Source organism: Triplophysa dalaica, chromosome 21, assembly GCF_015846415.1.
Source record: "Triplophysa dalaica isolate WHDGS20190420 chromosome 21, ASM1584641v1, whole genome shotgun sequence".
Classification (NCBI taxonomy): Eukaryota; Metazoa; Chordata; class Actinopteri; order Cypriniformes; family Nemacheilidae; genus Triplophysa; species Triplophysa dalaica.
The window spans coordinates 7,647,758-7,670,526 of NC_079562.1; the positions used below are offsets into that span (position 1 = coordinate 7,647,758).

General features: G+C 37.8%; 1 protein-coding gene across 4 annotated transcripts in view; it reads left to right on the forward strand.

Moving 5' to 3' along the window:
* kaznb (kazrin, periplakin interacting protein b) overlaps positions 1-22,769 on the forward strand; it is a 119,443-nt gene that overhangs the window by 74,831 nt on the left and 21,843 nt on the right. For 3 of the 4 annotated variants that reach the window (XM_056734835.1, XM_056734834.1, XM_056734836.1), the window contains one exon: positions 15,515-15,622. In XM_056734835.1, the coding sequence (XP_056590813.1) occupies positions 15,515-15,622 (108 nt within the window). Of the gene's footprint in view, positions 1-15,514; positions 15,623-17,997; positions 18,220-22,769 lie in introns of those variants that run through there. The other variant, XM_056734837.1, reaches the window with a different exon arrangement.

A 22,769-nucleotide genomic window follows, 5' to 3' on the forward strand; every position in this document is an offset into this window, starting at 1 on the left:
TCGTTTAATAAGCATCTTGTGTATTGTGGCCATTTAAGACCAGTTGAAATTTAAAACAATTTTAAATCAAACCTCAGGAGTGACACAACGTCATCCATCAGCAAGGTGAAAAACTGACTGCATGACAAGACACATGAAAACTGTGATGAATAAATAAATAATACTTTTTGTATTATAAACTCTTCCTAAATACATGAAGAAATATTACTGTTGTATTGCTTAAAAGTGAATATGAACTTGTTTTCTTTGTAGTATTTGAGGACTGAGATACCGATCGTCTTTTCTGTTACTTTGACTTGTTTCTACAGTTTTCATTTTCTGCAAATAAATGCAAAAAAAATGTTTCAATCTTGGGAGAAATATTGTTAGTAGTTCACAGAGTGAAACAAAAATGATAATTTTACCTAAACACATACCTATTAATAGTAAATTTAGAAAACTGAAAATAATTCTGAAATGTTCTCTGTACTGTCCCTGTACAGTTTTATGCAAATATTTTTATGGCTCAAACATGCATATTAACCAAAGCATATTTAGTGTGCTGAAAGACTGTCATTAGCTGTAACAATAGCTAGAGTAATTTAACTTAATTGCAGCCATTAGTGACAGTTGGTCCTCCCACCTGCCTTAAGGAGGTTGCACACCGGATGCGGAAGCGCCGAGCCAGGCAGCGTATCGCATCGTTTCTGAAAATTAAAAATGTTATTATTTATCTCATATTCATGTTAAGATAAACAGGATGAAATGTCCTATTTGGTTAACGTTCAAACTGACCACTATTCTAAGGTATGCAATACAACACATAGTTGCCTAGACAAAAGACACAACAAAACATTGGTACAGATTTGTGAACGTTTTAAATGAACTTTTCAGCCATTTACACTACTGCATAATAAAAATGTTAAAAACGTATCCATTCTTGAATCAGTAGACGTCTTTGAGCTTGTACGCATTGAACTGGACGCGACGCTGTGTGGGACGCCACTTCTGCGTCCGGTGTCCGAGCCCCTTTACACAAAACTACAAAAACAGATCTCAATAGTGTTTGTAACTTTAATGACTATAGTGTCACCACATAACACAAAGTTAATTACAGACTACTGTACACTTTAAGAGTGGGAGTGGATTCTCTGAGTAGCATTTTGTAAGCCCTGACATATGTGCCACTTGGTTTCCTGTGGTGATTTCTATCAGCAGTTTCCCATCTCAGATTCCGCCGCTGAGATTGGCCAATCAAACAGTGCCACACGTCGCAGTTGAAATTTTGTCTGCGTCCGTGCAAAAATAAATGAATGTAATACTCCGATGACCAATATTCCTTTGCGTCTGCCAGAAATTCTGATTCATAAGCAAGTTCGTCAGAGTGCGGTTTCCTTCCTCTCGTAAATGTATGGATGGCTTCTGGCTTGTTTTGTGGCAGACAGATAGATCGTAGCATCTGTGTGAATTATTTGTTGGTGTTTCCTTTTTTGTCACAGGAAAAATCTGACTTGATAAAAATAGTTACTCTGGACATCTGAACAAAATCTCATTGGGTGACATAAAATGATTTGAATAATTATCATCCATAAATTAATTTGTAATTCACACAAATTCATCATATAGCCAAGACATAAAAAGCGTGCATGTTGAGACTTGATATGAAATGACACTAATAATATAGATTGTGACAGCCTTTCAGATTCAACAAGCTATTAATATCTTTATAAATGATGTGTCTAGCTCCATCGTAATTGCTTTATATTTACCTGACGTATTATTATAACACTTGCGTGAGGTCTATTTGCATATGAATTGCTCTGGAGGAGATCTACGTCCATAAACGTCAGAAGGTCTCAGCAAGCCTGTTCTGGTCATTACGATGCTTTGCGGGGGGTCGGGTGCATTGATCGGCTCTCTCATCGCTCCATCCTGAACAAGCTCTCCTCTCTGCCTCATGCTGCAGCGCTGACGCAGTATATAAATGGCACTTCTGTATTCCCTCCACGTCCTCCATCCAGATATCGATCAGGGGCCAATATGTTACTTTCATTTCCCCCTACGCATGTTGGAGCCGGCGGAAATGCCTAATGTCATCAAAGCACTCCATTAAGTTGAGAAGAGGTGAAGAGACTCTTACCGACAAGCAGCTATCGGCACCCAAGACTAATCCTTCCGTTCTTAGCGCTGGTGCCATCAGCGGGCTTTCTGATACGATACCCGTGGAAAAGGGGACTTGTGTTTGTTTCTAACACAAGGAGACTTATTTGGTCTCCAGTATGGTTGACTGGAGATGTGTTTTTGATAGCACATTCTCGCACTAGCAGTGGATTGAAACTGATGTTTTGCTTTTGCAGTGGCCGCTTTGGTATTCAAACAACCGACCGGATGCTAAACGGCTCAATGCGTTGCAAACAAAACAACGTTGACATTACAGCTGGCATTTTAACAGGCACGCACGTTCATGTCTGGTACATGTCTGGCTATCTGACTAGACCTGACAACAGCTTTTGACGGATTAAACTTTATTCACAAGCAAAATTTTAACCTATATTTACCAGTACTTAAGTTAATATGTCACTTATTTGTTTGAATTCTTAACTTTTGTCTTTATATTGCAATCTCTTTTTGAAACATGAAACTGCAGGTTACATACTCATCTTTACATGGGTGGAAGTCAAATGATGTTTTCGAACATTTCCCCATAATACCTGACAACAAATCTCTGTCCGGTTGAAAAAAAACCCAATAGATCCATGCCCAAACCAATAGAAATTTAATGGATTCAATGGTTATAATTGGAATTGGATTTAATAGTAACTTTAATGGTGTCTGTCTACTGGTATGTGATGGATAGTATTGGTGTAACGTTGGAATAAACACGATTTGAATTAAATGAATTTTGTAATGGTTTTAATGGAAAAAGCTAATGGGTCATAATGGTATTTTAATGGAAACCATTAGAACTTTACAGCGGAGTTCTATTAGCATACAGTTGTTAGTCATAGTAAGGAGACGGTTTTGAATACAAATATTTGCACAATAACTTTTATTTTTCAACCCCCAAAACATTCAAGGTTTCAAGACATTACAGGTATTGAAAACACAATACAAAATGAGGCTAATGTATTAGTCATTCATTTTTTTGTAGAATTGAATATAAGAGCCTCCGGTTCACAACATTTCATTTGGCAAGCAAGTTTACCCAAGTAGATGGCCAACTTGAATACTTGAATCGCATCAATGGTGAAGAAGTACCTTGAGCAGTGTTTCTTGCACACATTTAATCTGTCAGCTCTGGTTGATTATAGAAATGTAGAAGTGTTCTGTTATGATCACCTTCACCTTTCCTAGTGGTTGACATTCCTCTTATAATGTATAATTCAGCATGTGAGCTTGTTTTTTAGGCATGGATCAGAAGCACTGTATAAACCTGGCCGGCCAAACAAATCACAAACAGTTCTAACATCTGTGAGGCTTTTTTCTTATATGTACAGATGTCAGCATGAGTATGTTCAATAATTCAAGTACACTGAATAAGTCTGGAGCGGGAGGCCTCCCAGGTGTGCTTAAATTTTTTATACTGTTGTTTTTAGTGTCCATCCACCCTTTTCACCCCCGTGTCTTTTTCTCTGGTCGATTTGAGCCTGCTCTCGGGGGGATTTGATATATGGTGTAGACACATACAGTGCTGTAGCGTAGGTTCAGAAGCATTGGGAAATATGTGATGCAGAAATAAAAGAAAAGAAAATCATACAGAAATTTATTGGAAATAAATGTTATAAATGTTACTATTTATAATGTGACATATTGCTTTTGAGTGACTCATAACTTCCGTGAGACTCATGCTGCGAAACATTTGCATTTCTACAGAGACCATCAGTTTAAATAATGCAAATCAAAACGCGTTACATTCTCAACATTTGGAATATACGTCAAGTGCACGAGCAGTCGAAAGGGCCAGAATGCATAAGGCTAGATTTGAAAGAATCACAGCTTGCTCTGTCTCACAAAACTTTAAATAGAACCACAGGGGCCAGTTACTTTAAAGCCTCTGTTCGTTTTTGGACACCGGCCCTGTCAGTTGATCTCTGACTGGACCGATGGGCAATGGCGGAGCTGGTGAAGGGCCAGCACGTGTGACTGGGAAACTAATCTGATGTATGGGCCTGAGGGAGACAGGTCACCTCAGCATCTGCCATTCTCCAAATTTCTCCTCACAATACAAGAATATTAAAAAGCACCTGGGCAAGCAAGGAATCCCATAATGTATGTTGTTTTTCATAGTTCGTGTGAATGGGTCTGGGATGTGATTTGTTGTGCCATTGTGTCTGCTGGGTTTCTGGCAGACAGATTTTGTAGAGTTAATCTATGCTATAAATCCGACTTGATCTAGTCTGCACGCTAAGCAAAGCCTCCGAGTCAAGGAGATGGGTTTGTGATCCAGCTGTGGTTGTCTCTGACTCTGTCTATTGAATGTCTGTTTCATCTTATTCACAATCATTTCTTCTGACATAAGACCCTAATGATGAAGTACCGCCCACAAACAAACAAGGCCAATCACGGTCGTTGTTCAGACTCATGCGTTTTATGAGTTTTGAGAATATATTTGTGTATTCAGTATAAAATTTAGTAATGATTTCACAAGGTGCGTTTGATATAGGGGTCAAAATGTATATATATATATAATGTGTGTGTGTGCATCAGAGAGTTGGACATTTTCCATTATTCAGTAGTTTCCAGCGTTTTCCTGGCACTTCGGTTAATGAAAATAGGAAGGACGTGATAGGCTCCATTGTCAGGTTAATAAGAACTATGTCACATTGTTTTTCAACCTCGATATTTCATTCAACCTCAAACTTTCCACCGGGCGACCAAAATGTAATTAAGAATGTGAATAGCCTGCGGGTAAGTTGTCAATCAAAGTAGATTAAGGTACCTCACTAAACCTTTACATATCTGCGTTTTGGCTGCTCTTTTTTTGCTCCAGTTTTTGTTTTGTGAACGCCTTAAGAACACTTACACAGTGGAGCGTGACGCTGATAATTCCCAAGAATTGTCGCTCTTGACATTCTGTGTAAGCCGAATCTTTTTGGACTTGAGTCCAAATTACTTGACTTGAATGATGGCTCCCTCCCTGGCGTAGCAACCTTACATTCGTAGATCTTGAGCACACAGTGGGAAAAAAATCTATGAGCATAGGGGCAAAGAAGGATGAGACAAAAGTCTTTTTAGGAAAAATAATGAAATGCAATGTAAGAAGCAAACGGGAAAGACCGAAATCATTGGCGATTCATCTGATGTTGGTGATCTCACATTGGATTATCGGGATGCCGGTCATGTTCTCTTTGCTAATGCTCACGCTGACAGCTGTAAGCATTGGATACCCCAAGGATACTGTGGGCAGGTTTCTTTTTTCTCAAAAATAAAAGGGTTTACTGAATGAAGTTAATAAATAGCTGTCAGATATCACCACCTGACACCTAGCACCGCATTGTTTTTATCCAATGTTATCACTACATCAATGGTGAAATTTTACTTGTGAACGTTCTGATGACTCTCGCAACATTTTTGTTTTATAAACGCTCCAAAAGGCCTCGAGCAATTAAAGCCAATTTATAAATCATCGCGCTGAAAACTGTACAGGGTGCATGGCGTATTTGTTTTGACACTTGAACAATTTTTACAACACACTTGTCTATCCGTCAGTGGCAGGTGGAATTGAAATGTCAAACCCCAGTGACCTTTCTCAAAGATCCCCTGTGTGTGTTTTTGACCCTTAAAGAGCAGCTTGGATCATTAGTATCCAGCTAAGCCCTCTGTAACATTTAGATCGCACTACACACACCCAGTCAATCCCTTCTGAGTAAGCAATCATGGGAATCTGCCGGACAAACATACCACAGGCACGTCCTGTGTATAGGAATATACATGACCACACAGAAAAACATCAATTTCTTTTTTTGTCTTGTTTTCCAGTACAAATATAAAAAAAATCATACATCATGATTTATTTACTTGAGAAGCAAAAATGGTATGAGGAAAAAACTATAATTTTTTTAAGTAAAAAGTAGTTTATTCTTTAAAAAAATCTGCCAATGAGGAAAGAAAAATTAAGTTTCAACTAAATTCCGTAAACTAAATTCAAAGTCTTAATTTACCCTGTTGGGAGATTTATTTTCTCGTTTTAAGCCTAGTTTTACGTAAGGGATATGTACAGGCAGACGCTTGTTATTGCAGAAATAAGCCCAGACAGTGTGATCTTGTATCAAAATGAAATGTGAATTTGAAATATTTGATTAGCTTATTTTTACAAAATGCAGACCTTCCTTTTGGAAAAGCGGTTTACTTTCGACGTTCAAATGTTACAAACAGGCAATTTGGTTTAATCATTTGTAAATATAATGACACATATGTTATTAAAATACAAAATACACACTTTTTTTAAAAATATTTTTTTGAAGAAGCATTACATCATACTGTCTCTGGAGCAGTCTAGCTCTCGGTTCACCTCCTCAGCTTTACTCCCATTCTCTAGTGGACAATAATTTCTCATTTCAAGTTGTTTCTAAACTTTAGATCTGACACCCCTGTGCATTTCGCTTTCTCAAAGAGGCTTTGATTGCATCATCTATCCCTGCATGCACAATTTTGACTCTATAACCAATCAAATACCTCCGCTGATCCAGGCCTTACATCTGAGAGCTTTGAAGGCCTCTGATCAGTCTGATCACAGTATACTTTGGGTTACGAAATGATCTGAAAACAGAATTATATTATATTTATGCATATGAAAGATGATTTTTATGCAGAGTGACTTTCATGTCCCTACAGGGAATCAAACCCAAAACATTTTTTTTTAACCCGTACACAACGAACATTAGAATTTGTTATGCATTGTTTTATGATTTAGGGTTAAGACTTTCAACGGGGTGCGTGCTTTTACTTTTTATTTGTGTGTAAAAGACAGATAGAGAATGCTGCTTATTGCATTCTAATATCGAACCCACATTGAGTACAGACTTCAGAGCTCACTTGAGTGATTGTCTGGTGTTATATCATTATCACCGCAAGGCAATTGTTGCAAGAAATTCAATTTGCCCAAACTAATGAAGTCAACTATTTATCAGATATTATTATGATTCACCTATGCCCCTATACCATTCCAAAGTATTGCAGAGCACCATAGACTCTGCTTTAGATAGCTTCAAACTGCCTACAAAGCATTTTCACAAGTTATGAATAGAACCGCAATGGCCTTCTGGGGCAGAATGGCTCTTTGAATCATCGCTGACAATATTGTCTTTTGACAGCCTTTGTCATTCAAATGTTTCGTTCACTTCATTCAGTGATATTTAGTCAACTCGGATAGTTTATTAAAATGATAATGCTCTTCATTACACTTGATTTGAATGATCCATTTTCACCTGCATAAGAGAATATGAGGATCAGTAATGAGTTTCAAGGACTTTTGCATTAGAGGCACTGACAAAGGATAAACCATTGCAGGGGAAAGTTATGAAGTCTAGGCATTTGAGACATTTGACACTAAAATTTGATTTTCTTGTCATCTGGAGCCATAGATTTAATACAAATGATCTTTAGATTACTGCTGTAGAGTGTTCATATATAACATTTGATGGTGGTTATTATTTATACGGGTTATTTATAGGATTATACAGTCACGTCATATTATTTCTTTAAGCAACAAATTTGTACTTATAAGGATGATGTGGGCTAAATTTACTTTAATCTAATTGGTTTTATTTTATGATTTCACATCATTTTTTTAATTTGCATATGGATAAAATTTAAGAAACACAATAAATATGAATTATGCTACCATAATTTAATAAATTTATTAAATAAAAAGCAGTTTAATCCATGTGTGCTTTTCATTAACATTTAGAGCTGTTTCAGAAATTAATAATTTTTTCACATTTTTTCAAATGTAGGAAACACATTGCTAGTTTGGCTTTTTGTTCTCCCTCCATTTGTATCATCTGTATCATGTTTATACATACAACATGGCCATTTCTAACAGAAGGCTATACCTTCCCAAGCCTCACACACCCTCTGCATATCTCAGCTACGATATTTGGTCATCTTTCCGTGTGCATCATTTCTGGAGTTCCCCCTGCTTCCCCATCTCTGCCTGTTGAGCCGCCTCATGTCGGTTAATTGCTGACCTTTGTGTTCCATCTGCCCCATGTGTGCAGCACATCCTGGTGCTGTTTAATGATCTGAGAACAAAAATTGGCTTTTCACACCGATCCAGCACCAGTCTCTCATCACGGGAAACATAATCTCAGCTGTCGTGAAATACAAACTGGCATATTTTGTCTCACCCCTGCTGATATTACATATTAGTTGAATTTCCAGACTGGTGCTGGTGTACCTGTTGTTAATCTAGTATCTTAAAGGGATAGTTCACCTAAAAAGATAAAACATCTGACATCATTTGTTCACCCCTATGTCTTTTGTGGAATACAAAAGAAGATATTTTGAGAAATGTCTTACTGGTTTTGTGTATGTACAATAGATGTGAATGGGGGGCAGTGTTGTTTGGTTATTAAGATTCTATACCCCTGGATGCACAGTAAGCATACAGTACATGTGTTCGTATCCAAAACCGGTATACTGTATGTGTCTGTTTACTGCAGTTCCTGTCCCCTCAGCACTGCTTCTCTCCACACTGTCTTATCCCTCTGTGACAGCAGTGCCGTATCTCTGATGAGGTGGCGAGTGTGTCTGCGGCGAGTTTCTCCTCTGGGCAAAGGATTGCTGTGGAGCTGACAGCACCCGCACACACACAGCCAAGCAAGCAGGGTCAGTCAATCACAGAGCCCTTGAAGCGTCGTCTCGGGCTTAATGTGGACTGAATGCAACGCCTATTGATTTTCCTCCGTTGTCCGTGACTATAAATACAGATTAATAAACAACATTTTTCTAGCCGTCCGCAGGGACGGAACTCCGGCGGACCGAGTTTCTGACGGTTGAGAAGAATGATGAAGACGGTTGTGGAGTCGATCGCTCATTGCCATCAGAACACTGAGCACGGTCCCTCGGGGTCATATATCTCATGTGAACGCCGTTTAATGTCATTCACAATGCAGACAGGAAGTAGACTGATGCCGCGTGAGCGGTTGTTCTCATGGTGCGGAACAAACACGGACGGTTTCTGTTTGACATTTCCCAAACGCAGCCTCGTCACAAAGAGTGAAGTGACCGCAACTCATGATGCTTAGGAGCTGAGGGCCACGCCATTGGCTGTTGCTTCCTAGACGCTTCTGCTTGAGTTCTCTGGATCAGCGTTAGAGTGTGAACATTGCTGCTGCTTCCATGATTAGGGGAAAGTCACACTCCCTGGTTCTGTGTGGTTGTGTGTGACGACAGCAAATAACATATAAGAACTTTCATGGCCACGGTATGCAACTTTGCAATGCCTCTTGGGAAATAAAGAGAAGCATTTGATTTCTATTTTTGTTTCCTTAAAATACAGTAACATTTTTGTATTTATTCTGCATGTGCATTTTTTCTTTATTTACATTTGTGTGTTTATCTTCTCCAAGGATTAGTTCGTCATGCACAGATGAGACCCAACAATGGATCAAAATTAGATCTGTGATATTAATTCTAAATTTACTCTGTCAAATTAATTTAAAGGTTGTTTTAAGGTTGTTTTTTAGATTTCACTGCACATGATACATGATCTAGACGTATTGAAATGAGAGAATGAATTTTTAAGCTCCTGGACCCAAACAGTGTCCCTCAGTGTTTCATTAATGTCAGAAAAACAAAGCTCTCTCCATCTCAAGGTACACTCAGGCAGACTTCTGCCACAAGTTTGCAAAAAGAGAAGACTTTTATAATTCATCAATGCCATCTTCGGCACAGCCATGCTAATGATACTCTGTAACTGCTGGGTAATGTTGGGGAGTTAAATAAAGCATTTTTGTACTGTCAGCATTCTTTCCACTGAGTTTGGATGAGGCAGATTCGAGTTTGTGAAGCAGTTACATTGATAATTTCACACATAAAGCATGGGTAATAGCATGGGTCACTGGGTAATAAAAGTGTTGTTAAAGAAGTGATGGGTTAAGATTTCAAATCGGGGAGATTAAACAAACAGGAAATTTTCTTTACCGTATCGATTCTAATATGAACCACATTGGCCCTTCTGTTCATGCTGGGATCGATGCCCTTGGTCGTGAAACCTAAATTAAGGTCTATAAAAAATTGATGGATTTTCAATGCAGACATGAAGGCAATTCTACCCTCTTAGAATGAATTTATGAGAGCAGGCTGAGAATATTTCCAGAAAACCCTTCATGTTTGTTATTTATTTAGTAAAGGAAGATATCCTCAACATTTACAGATCTGAAGCCGATTTGGAACTAATGCACTTTTAATTGGTTTACTCCATGTTAAATGTTCATAAGTGCTTGTGTGTGGATACGCTATAGAGAATACTTAATGTGGTAATGCTGGTAAAAAATTGAATTGAAATGAACAATTTTAGGCTTTTTGCCTTCTGAAAGTGGTTATGTTGATTTTAATCCGTCATCTAGTAAATTGTATAGTAATTGCATGGATCGCACATATTTGGATAGGACTCCAAATTAGTTTTTGAAGAAAAACGTCCTATTTTTTTAAAGATAAAACTTTTCAGTCCGTCATTTTGTTGCATCTTGTCTTAAGGTTTTAAATTCGTGCAACCTCTTGATCCACCTTGCAGCATGGCAGTTATAATTCACATAATTTGTCTCTCCTTAGTGATGATTAAAACGCAGTGTATTCTTGTTAACCAGCACTTTAAAAGAGCAGAAAACCTCTCTGTATTAATGATCGTGACCATTAATAGAACACAGGGGGAGTTTAACATTGGCAACCCCTGAAGAGGAGGATAATTACACCTTTACTCTAAATAAATGAGACTCCTGCCATGATTGGCTTCAAGTTGATTTCCATGTTTGGGCTACAACCAATAACAAACTTCACTATGGCAGCTTGGTTGACACAAACGTCTCCCGCTGCACAGAAGTTAGCCGGGTCAGAACGTCACCTGAGGAGATGTCATGACTGAAGACAGGTATGGCATTAATAAGTGCTGGGCTGAATTGGGACATACTGATTGACAACGTGCTGCCTCTGTGTCTGGCTGAGTTGACCTCGTATTCATTGAGGAAAGATCCACCACTGTGTAGCTTTTCTGTGTGGCTGGGTTTTGGTGAGAGAGAGAAATTGAGGGATGAATGTTGGCTTATTGCTGCAGTCGATTATAACCGTAATGTTAAATTTGTGTGTGCATATTTGTCAATAAGTGTATGCATTAGGAAAAATGCTTTGAAATGTTAACTTAGTGCTTCTGCCATATTTAGGTTTTAGAGCCAGTGATGCTTATTTTTTGCATGTCATGGGAAGTTTAAATGATTTATCAGGACCGTTGTTTCAACTTTAGGCATTGTCTCATAAATATGTATTCTTATAGCTTCACACTTAATAATATACACTGAATCTGAATGGCAAAGAACTAAATAATTCTTCATGTTTCCTGTATGGCTATTTGTGGCAACGCAACTCGACTCTTGCTCATTATTTTCATAATCTTTAACCTCTAGTTGGTAAAATGTTTATACATTGCACAACAGGGGCCAGTGCTCTACTGCCAGGTTTATCTGACCACCCTACATTGTTTTTCACTTTAGTTAGTCATTTTTTAAGGAGCCTTAGTAACATGATAAGGAAAAACCGCTGAAGAGTTTTTACTTTTGTTTGTCTGTATTCCTATGGAATTAAAGCTATGGTAGGCAGCGATGTTCAGAAATTTCTGGAGCCATGTGTACATGTGAATAATACGGTAAATGACCGTCTAAATTGTCCAAAGGCAACATTAGGATTAAAACATTAGCACTATAAAACCTCTTTCCGAACAGAGTGTTTTTTCATTTTCTTATGTTTTATGGTTGGGATTAATATTTAATGGTTTCTCTATTAATATTCACTAAAAGGAGTTAAATCTGATGGTAACTTGAAATTAGCAAATTGTTGGGATTGCTTTTACTTATCTTTAAAGCAAAGACAAAAAAAAATGAGCAATAAATTCTTAAATGTTTTTGCTAGTCTTTCATTAGCCATGCACTTTTCTTCTATAGACCACTTAACATGATGTTAACGCCGGTCCGGAATCACTTCTGGTTTTATTATTTATTTATTATTATTATTATTATTATTATGAATTGTATTATTATTGTTATTTTAAATCTTACATATATAAATAAATCTTACATTTTTTGGGGTTGACATTTTAAATTGGTTACAAATATTCTGTTGGTTGTATTTTGTTTAAACGTTTACTAAAGAACTAAAACAGGATGTTCTTTTGGACCAGCATTGAACCATGCAGCGTTGTTAACGTCATCCAGTTTTTCTTTAAAAATGTAATGCCTTTTACAGTATTACAATATTATTTACATAATTTCCAGGAGTCTGCTAGTAGTATTTTCCCAAACTAACTGCAAGGAAAAAGCTTTGGTGATCAAACACACAGAGTAATCCAGCCTGACCACAGTGCCATTAAAAAGCTCAGATATTTCATGCTGTTTAGAACATTAATCTGTGGGTCACTAAACCTTTCAATGGTCCGGTGCACAGTTTTGTTTTAAATTCCTACTTAATTAGGTATTATGATAATGATTCTTCACTCTCTTCCACTTATTTAACAGCGTAGATGCAGCAAAAACCATTAAGCGTTTGAATAATTTACTGCACTGCATTTCATTGAGTACAATTTCTCATACCCAAATACAGTTTCACTTCAATAAATGAAGTGTTTCAAAAACTCCCTATGTTTAAGGATTATAACAAATCAACAGGATGTATTGAATGTCTCATCTGGCTTTGACATGTCATTGGAAGCTCAAGAGAGCTTCAAACAGAGAGAAATCTGTAAAATAAAAGCAGTTTAAGGTCAATTAGAGAGATTAGCAGTTATGTTAATGCAGTGTTGGTGTGGCCAGTTGTTAAAAGCTTTTGAAAATGAGCACTGATGCTCGTGTGAGATGCTGTGGTCGAGAGCAGGCAAGACAGAAGAGTAATGTTCCTGTAAGCATTTAGATCGTTTTATAAGATTTGTTTCTTCCCACGTGCGCACATGAAAAGAAAAGAACGGGTGAAAAACGGTGACAGAAATTCTGAGGGAGTTTGATTCATGCATTGCTAATCATTCATATTGTTCACGATGTGGTGCATTATGCACAGCTGCAATTTAAATACAAAATGTTTTCCCCTGCAAAACGTTTATTTATAGCTGCAAGAAAACTGATTTATTGTCAAAATACAATAACGTCTCATTTTTACTGGCAATGCATCTCAATTGCGATGAGATTCTTACAGCTTTAGACAGTTATGCAGCTTACCATTTTGGTATCTGGCCTCAAAGCAACCACCAGTACAATAACCTGCCAACTTTCAACAATAAAATCACTGTCGGTATGAAGAGGACAATGTGTTTTAGGCATTCAATCAATAAGTCTTAACCACAAGCATCTGCCGAACAGGGGGCACATAAAAGCATAAAGAGATTTCAGTTTTTCATCACTATTGACCCGCCCTGAAAATGATACCACGACACAATAGGGATATTATTGCAGCCGAAACGGTTTATGGACCCCTCTTAGCGTGTAAAATGAAACCATGGGAGTGAGACCAGCATTAGGATGAAGGACTGGAAGAAATGTCTTTTTTTTTTAAACTTGATGCTTTCTACTTTTAAGATGTTTAGTACAGCTAGTTTAACATTTAGAAAAGAGCAAAGAGAAGAACTTAAAATACTGAGGTTGATTTTGAATGTAATATGTTTAGTTTCGTCACTGAGACTCAGTTTTGAAGAAGCCGTGTTTGGCAGAAACATTTGCTCTCTGCCTCTATAGTAAACCTTGAGTACACACCTAGTTTCCATTTAAAGTACATAAATTATACTTTAGTTTAGTAAAATTAAAACTTTTAGTGAAATCGAATCAAATATTTTTCCCAAAAATGGAAAAACTTTACTAAACGAAAAATTTAAATGTAGCATCAGAAATAAACTTGAATAAATTTAAAGCACTTAAATTACAATAATAAACAAAAACTTAAAACTAGCTAAAATTATAAAATCGTATATAACAACAACAACCCAAAATGACAAAAAATGAATATAACAAAATTGCAAAAAAAGATATTAAAATTACCATTAAAATCTAAAAAAAAAAAATATATATAAATATATATAATAAAGCCTATTTAAAATATTAATAAAATAAATAGTAAACAACTCTGTTGCTATTTACAATAATAAATGTTTAATCTTAATTTAGAGCTGTTGATGCATTTTTTTAATATAAAGGTACCATTTGAAAATAAAATATTCACTAAATGTAACTATCTAAATGATTACCAAGTAAGTTAACTTTAAAAACGCAGTGAAACTATTTACTGAACCAGTTCAATACGAGTCCCCTTGAAATAATTAGCAGGGATCCCTTTAGTCTAAAAAAATCAATGTAACAGGTGTGTGAACGGTGACATTAGGAGCTGTGTAAGCAGGTAACAGAAGCAGGTACATGAGAGGAAAAGGGCACTTGAAGAGACTTCAATTAGCAGTATCAGTTCAGGTGCGTAGTCAGCCGTGAACACCGAGCCACGAGAGGGCCAGACGGAACAAGCAGTCGGAGATCAAATCTGTTATATGGAAAGAGGGAAGGACGATCCTGTCCGACATAATGATGTGGAAAATGACAAGCACCATTTCATATCTCCCGTCAGAGCCCTACGGTAATTGACACGCAATCCGCACAACTGCTCTCGGAAGTGACATACCGGTACGCTCCATGTCAGCATCAGGTGCAGCAAGGTGTGTGATATGACAAAGGCACCAGTTTACAGTGTCGTTTCTTTACAACGCTTTCAATGCAGTCTGTTGACATATCAGTACGCCGCCCTTGTTCTGTCCTCACCGGTGCAGCCAGTCCCTCGTGGCATCTGCAGCTGAGACGCATGAGTCGTGTGATCGATGGCGGTTGTTAATCTTGCGCTCATCATACGCTTATCGTAAGCTTGGGACCTTTTCTTTCATCGTGCAGGGACATCGTGATTCAGTGTGTTGTTCTTTGCACTGTACATGAAATTGCTACCTGTCACTTTCAATGCACATTGATTACGGCTAGTGCGTGGGCCGCGGACGGAGGGTGATTATTTGTCTTTAAAAACTATTCAGAGGACATGGCGCTTTTGTGCGCTGCGTGTCACTGTTTCAGAGTTAATTACAGATGAGAGGTAATCGCTGAGAGATGCTCGGTGATTCACGAGCCGCTCTGAGGCACGCCGGCACATTTTGGACCAGCCCTTCTCGTAGGAGGCCTGCAGTTTGCCGTCCTCGTTCACTTTAGCAGCCTCAGACCTGAAGAAGGCGTAAAGATGAAAGCTGATGAAATGTGTAAGAAAATGATTTGATTTTAAGAGGACAGCGATTTGATGCGTCTTGCTCTTTTTGCAGATCCTATGATCCACCACCGGCAGAAGACTGTGGTGTCTGATCTCACCTTCCAGACCGGCATGTCGAGCTTGATGGACTTTGGAACTCCCGACTCTACGCTTGACAAAGGTAAAACCTTAAATAGACATGCAAAATGTAATAGTCGTACGATTTCTCACAACCCCTTGTAGTTACGACAAGACTACCAAAACACGATTGTCCTTTTGGATCTTTCAGCGACTAAAGAAATGCACTTACTCAAATTGCGAGAGAGTAATCTTCAAAGAAAACAAAAACGCTTTGTCTGGTTCATACAATTCACCCACTGTGGTGAAGCGTCATTATGGAGTGTATTGATCAAACTGGGAATTGAACAGAATCTCGAACTCGTCTTATTCTAGACGTCCCATTTTCCAAACATAATGACACCTGTTACTCTCTATTGCTTTCCTCCTGAGTGCTGTCGGCATAAATCATAATCTTTATGTCTTTGTTAAAACCAGCGTAACAAAGAAGTCACTTTTAGAATGATGTCTTTTTTACCAAGAGAATGAATATTTGACTTTAGACAAAATGATGACTTGGAAGACATAACATGTTAATGTACTGACATTTATTATCTGAATGTGTGTTTAACCGTAGATTTGTTCGGAAAAGCACAAAAGTAACCTTTCGAGCATGCATTGTAGTAAAACATGTGAAGTTTTCCTTTTTTGTGAATTATTTAAATATAAACGTCATCCCTCTTTCTTTTCATCCCTCCCATCTTTTCTTGTCCATATTTTCTCGTACTGTATTGTATTCTCTGTTTTCTCCTCGATTCTATTCTCCCGTGTTTTTCATTTCGCCCTGCGAGGAAAGCATTATTGATGTTGTGCTTGCTGTCAGTACTTCATTACTCCCAGCCGAGCCGCAAATTGTTTTGAAAGATAAAGCTCGGTCTGCCAGGCAACTGTATCTATGCAGTTCATAGCCTCGAAAATAAAAGCAGGCTGATGTTTTAGAAGCCCTTTAATGTATTAAATTCATTACTTTCAGCTTTGTGTGCTCATACACACTCACTGATGTGAGACAAACGGAACAACAACCCGAAAAGATGCTTCTGGGAACATTCTGTGTGCTATTTACATTGTCACTCATTCAGTCCATCAACAACTGATGCTTCATTGTATGAAGACCGGAGCTGTTTTGAAGGTCATTTCCCAGCATGCACTCTGAACTCAGCACCAATATCTGCTGGTCTTTAAGAGGGAGGGATGAAAGGGGAGATGAGTCCTTGCTGAGGTTCTGAGAGCCCTCAAGCCCATCTACCTGCCTGTATTTGAGACTGACACTCATTTGGAGCCTGAAGTTGGTGCTCTGTGGTAGAGAGTGGGCCTCTATCTGCCGCTGGCTCTTTTAGTTCTATGAGAGAGAGCAGACACTCATCCTTTCCTTTATCTGACAATATGTCCCTCAGATCTCCTCACAGACTCTGCTTCAAGGTATTATGGGATGTGAAGAAGGGAGTGTAGGGCCAGTCTGTTCTAAAAGTGGATGTACTTTAAAAGGGTTTGGACATTTGTATGGGCTGATGTCATGGTAACTGTCACCGTCTAAAGTCATTTTTACCCCAAAATAAAACTGAACTAAATGTGTTCCAACCTATTTTACTTATATAAAAAATTATAAGATGATTTAATATAATATAATTAACTAAAATGTACACTTTTAAAAAGTGTAGTTTGCTCCGGGCTTTATAAAACATTTAGGTCTGAAAGTGTTTGTTTTCAGAATTGGGTTTTGTAGGATAAAAATAATTTGGCAGACTTTTTGGTTTTGTCATTATAAAACTAAATAATATTTATAACATTTTTACATGTTTAAAATGAGTCCAGAATTGATGGAAACTCATTCAATCCTGTTTAAAAAGAGATCAAGAAATTAGTTGATAAAATGCCAAGAGTCCATTCTGCAAATTCTGGGCAAAGGATAAACGTATATTATAATATAATATGTTTAATTTATTACTTGATAGATTTTATTTTTACAAAGTACCGTTATTCCTATAGTTCCACAGTGATATTCCATTGTTTTTATGAATTATTTTTAAGATGTAAAAGAAAGATGTGGTGACCTTAATTCTTCTGCAGTACTGTTTGTACCATGTATGCACACAGTTATAACCATAACACTTTCATAACCGGGTGAACTATTTCAAGAAAGTTGGGAGTACGTTTGTATTTTGTTTCCACCATTAGATGGAGCTGTTGGGCCTTACCTGAGGCGTTCTCACCTGATCGGAAAAGCATTCGTCACCTCCCCCAATGCGGTGAATGTGCCTGTTTAAAGAAGGCTGGGAAAAGCAGTGTCGGTTCCATTACAAACTCTCTGCCCTTTCTTGCGTGTGTGTGTAACAGAGTGAACATACTAGGGAGGGTGTCGAGGGGGTGGGGAAACATCTGAAAACACCCAAGAGAAACTCCCAGAACAGGTACACACACACGTAACTAGAAGCAGGCGGATCAAACTTGTTTACGCTCACCTGGCAACACCTTTCTAGTAACTAGTCACAGCAGTGCTCCCAGGCCGGCAGTAGGAGTGAACTGTGCGTCTGTGTGGAGGAAGTGTGTACGTTTGAGGGAGTTTTGTTTGAGTTTACTTGCTATGAGAAGAGACACCAGGGGTGACAGTGAAGCCCGCTACTGTGGCGAGCATGAGATCTGAACGAGAAGAGGGCAGACCGGGTGAGTGTTTCTATATGAATGAATGACCGATACTGATACGGCTGATTCATGTTAACCATTGAGTAAGCATGTTAGTCTATGAATTTCCATGCAATTGTTTTGTGTCGGGACACATATAATAAATCGGGTGACCTATATCATGCTTTGCCATCTGTCATAGATGACCAACCAAATTTTTGACTCTTTCGGGAATCAAGCGCGATGGGATTTTTAGAATTGTACGTTTTGTCTTTAATTTTGTGTTGTATGGTGGAGACCTATGATTTACTACATATGACGTGGAGTTTTTACCCAGCAATCTGCTGTAATTTGCTTATGACACATACAGCTTGTTGTTTGTGAGAACAAAATGGTCATAAAGCAAACATGACATCACTTAGTTTGTTAATGTGAGGGGTGAGAGATTTGATCGGATGTTTGGGAAGTCTTCAATTTTAACCTGTAATCTGTCAAAATAATCTGCTTGATATTTTAGAAGGATTGAGTCAAATATTTGCTGTTTTCCAAGCATCTCAAACTAGCCAATGTTTTGAAAGTGTCCTAGTGATGCAATGTTTCCACTTTATTGAAATCACTGTAATACTATTTACTTCAGAAACTGAAACATTTCAAGAGATTTCCCAAATTTGATGTAATCTCTGGGAGACACCCATTTGTTTTTGCGACATTTAAAATCTTTAGTCCTCTCTCACCATGTGGTCTATGACGCAACAGGAATACTCACAAAACGTTTGAAGCCTGAGTCGACCTGCTTGTGCTTATGGCCTTTAGTAATAATCCCCGTGTCTTCTCCACACCCCTCTAAATCAACACTGTGGGACTGATCTTTACACTCCTTATTCAAAGTCTAGCAACAGACATTTTGGATTACATTCAGCCACTTGTATTTGCACAGTTGCTTTAATCAAAATGGGAGGAATGTGAATCACGTTTTGTTTATTTATTGTTACATTGTGTCACACTGCCCGCTTTGTGGATTTGTTGAAGTCAGTGATTTACTGTAAGTGAATAATGTTGTCTGTCAGTATTGATGGGAACTGACAGTAAGTCTCCTCAGATGTGTAGTTTTGAGCTTGATTTATTATATAAATACTTCCTGGTGCACATTGAGCATTTTTTTAAGCTAACAAATACTCTTTGATCTCGATTGTATAGATAGAACTTACATTTGTGAAAATCCTCAGGACCGGTAGAGTTGCATTGTTTTTGACTATGAATGATTTAATGTTTGTGTGGTGTTCTTTAACTTTCCCCAGGGGATTTCAACTGCCGCTCTTTCTTAGATTTAGTCCTGTGGTGAAGGTGTTTTTTTGCTGGTATACACTTGTCCTGTGCTTGTATATGCTTTATACATTTTTATATAAAGTATGTTTTAATACAGAGCTAAAATAGAATGTGATGTTTATATTTTTCTGGAATCATTTACAGGTTTTTTAGATCAGTCAACCATCATTGTCAACAAACAGCTTAAGTAGATTAAAATATTTATCCCCAAATTCAAATGATATTTTTTTCTATTTGCATTTATTTGAAGAAAAATGAAAAGCGGAGAAACAGGTCAAAATAACAGAAGAGATGCTCTGTATTTTTTCAAAAACAGAGACCTCAAATACTGCAATAAAAAAATCTTTTTCACTTTTAAGCAATAAAACAGTAATATTTGAATATGTATTTAGGAAAAGCAATTTTGTTTTTAATTTTCTATGTGATACTTTCGATTTTTGTCCTGTAATGCTGTCAGTCTTTCACATTGCCGTTCACTCCTGAGGTTCGATTTTGTTGAAAAATTCAGACACTGGTCTGGAATGGCCATAATATAAGTAGAAAAGCTGATTACATGATAATTTGGAATTGTCTCTTAAATTTTTCCGACGCTGTATATGACATCGACGTTCGTCAATCAAAAATATTATGGTTTATGAAAAACTATTTCTGACACATGAGCACTTTTAAATTGACACATCAAATTAAAAAATCTATCTTTTCTTCATAATTGAATAGTTTACAAGCTAGTGTTTATCTGTGTGTGCCCGCTCATAGTCCAGTGTGCTGTGCCACAAGCGCCAGCAGGTTCTGGCATAACCTCTGCAGCTCGCTGATCTACTCTGTGCAAGTGGTTACGCTCCAGATAGATGAGGATAATGAGTTTGACCCTCAAGCCCACACCGCCAGATGGTTCTGTCAAACTGCGCCCTTTTCTTTCACCCCAAAAGTCCAAACTACAAGTTTACACTGCAGCTCACGGTCATGTTTCACACTGCTAAAACCCTGTCTAGAGCATCCATGCTGACAAATACTACAATATGTTGCGTTCGGTCACCTCAGCCACGCTCACAAGGATTTTCGAACGAGACACTTCTCTTAAGCGTAGGCGTTATATATCGGAGAATGAACAAAACTGTGGCAGACGACTGTCCAACAGGATTTTGTTACTGCCAAGCTAAATGATTGTACTGTATGTGAAGTGGTTGTGTTTTCGTATCAGAGGAAAGCATATGCTTGTGTGGGAGGTGGAGAAACAAAACTGTGCTGTAGTAACAGAGTTTTGTACGTTTGATCATTTCAATTCAACCAACAACGACGGCACCCATTCGCTTGCACACACACTGTATGTGTTCGTGCAATAGTAATCGGGTATCGCCCATCTTTTGTGTCCAGCAGAAGAAGGAAAGTCATACAGGTTTGAAATGACAAGAGGGTGAGTGAATGATGACAGAACTTTTATATTTGAGTGAACCAACACTTTAACGTCCCCTTGTTTCTCAAAGCCTGCAATTGGTTTGCACACATGTTGTCCCAGTAACAGCAAACCATGTTGATCTAGAAGTGTGTTATGTGAAGAGCTTTGGTATAATGAAGGGTTTAACATTTGTTAGTTAACATGGCACCATCGGCCCCTGCTTGTAGATGCTATAACAACACCATCCGGCTGAATGCGTATCTTTATAATCGGATGAGACACTGTTTGCAAGCATCGACGTTTAAATCATAATTGTATAATATAGTAAATTCTTTTTGGAGCCTGTAAGTTCCATTTAGATAAATATGAATATTAGCAGATCACTTTCCTATGAAATTATATAGACATATTTGAGTTTAAAGTTGTCAAGCATTCCATTGTGATGCATTGTGTTAATGCGTGCGAGTGCACTCTGTGCCCATCCAATGGCATGGCCTAATCTGTTCTTAATGAAAGTGCGAATCAATTACCACTATCTCCAGTTGGCATGGGCAGACTAAAGTCGCTCGCAATTTAAACGCAGAGCAATTAATTCTGCACAGCTGTTACTCACAGATATCCACTCACTGAAGACTGCTAACACGCACACGTAACAGTTCTCTCTTGCCATCACAAGTAGGAAAGTTAATACGATTCCGCACAGATGTCACACTTTCCGTGTGTTCTTAAACTGTTTCTTAAATCTCCAAAGTGCTACACACAACTCGCATTTTGTCAAGCAGAGCGCCGCCCCCAATCCCTCTGCGTAGTGTGAGACTTGTAATGCATTTTCATGCATGTAATTCGGCACTGGCACAAATCGCCCCTATCATAGTATAGCTGCCTACAAACCTCCCACCTTTAATAATTTTTCTGATTTGGAAATGTCATTGAGCGCTATTTTTAATCTAAGCTTCTGTGTTGGTCTTAGTGTTGATTTTCTTTTGCTGTATGAAGGAGCATATTTGAGTCACGCTTGTTTTTATATGGTGTTTCGTCCGGATTAATTAAACTGCCTTAGAATTAGGTGGTTTGCTGGATGTATTATTAAATGGCTCGTTTTTGAATATTTGCTGTTGTTGCAGGGAACAATCCAGTTTTTCCAAACCAACCAGATATTTCGTTTTTTTCAGCTTGTTCTCAGTCTGAAATTGAGAAGACCAGTTTTTTTAGAAGGTTTAATGCTCTTAGTATAAAGTGCTAAGTCCCTAAGATTCCTAAATGGACCATGTCTTTCTTGCCTTTTATTATTATAAAGAACCTTTTTTAAGGTCCAGTATATGAAATTTAGCATATAGTGGTGAGGTTGCGAATTGCAACCAACGGCTCACTCCACCCATCCCTTTCAAAGCACTACGGTGGCTGACACAGGACAAAGATGTCGTCACGTTTTCATTTCTTTGCCAAAGGAGATAACGTATTTACGACGTGCTCTGTAGAGCAGTTTGTCCCTTTACGGCTACTGTAGAAACAACATGGCGTATTCCATGTAAGGGTACCCCCTGTTTATGAAAACAAAAATAGCTCATTCTAAGGTAATAAAAACCAAACACTTCATTATGTGAGGTCTTTATAAACCTCTGAAGACATATGTATTTATTGAATTTTGTATTTCTGTCAATAGATCCTCCAAAAAATTAGACATTGGACCTTTAACTACAAAGTTTGTTGACCAGCACAGATGCTAAAGATCAGCATGCAAAATGAATAGCTGTTTGCCGGTGATAAGCTTTGATGTTGATTAAAAATGGTAAAATGTGAAATGTTAATTCAATTAACCTTTCGTTAAAAAATTGGGTTTTAACATGCAGACCAGCTTTTTGTTTGACAG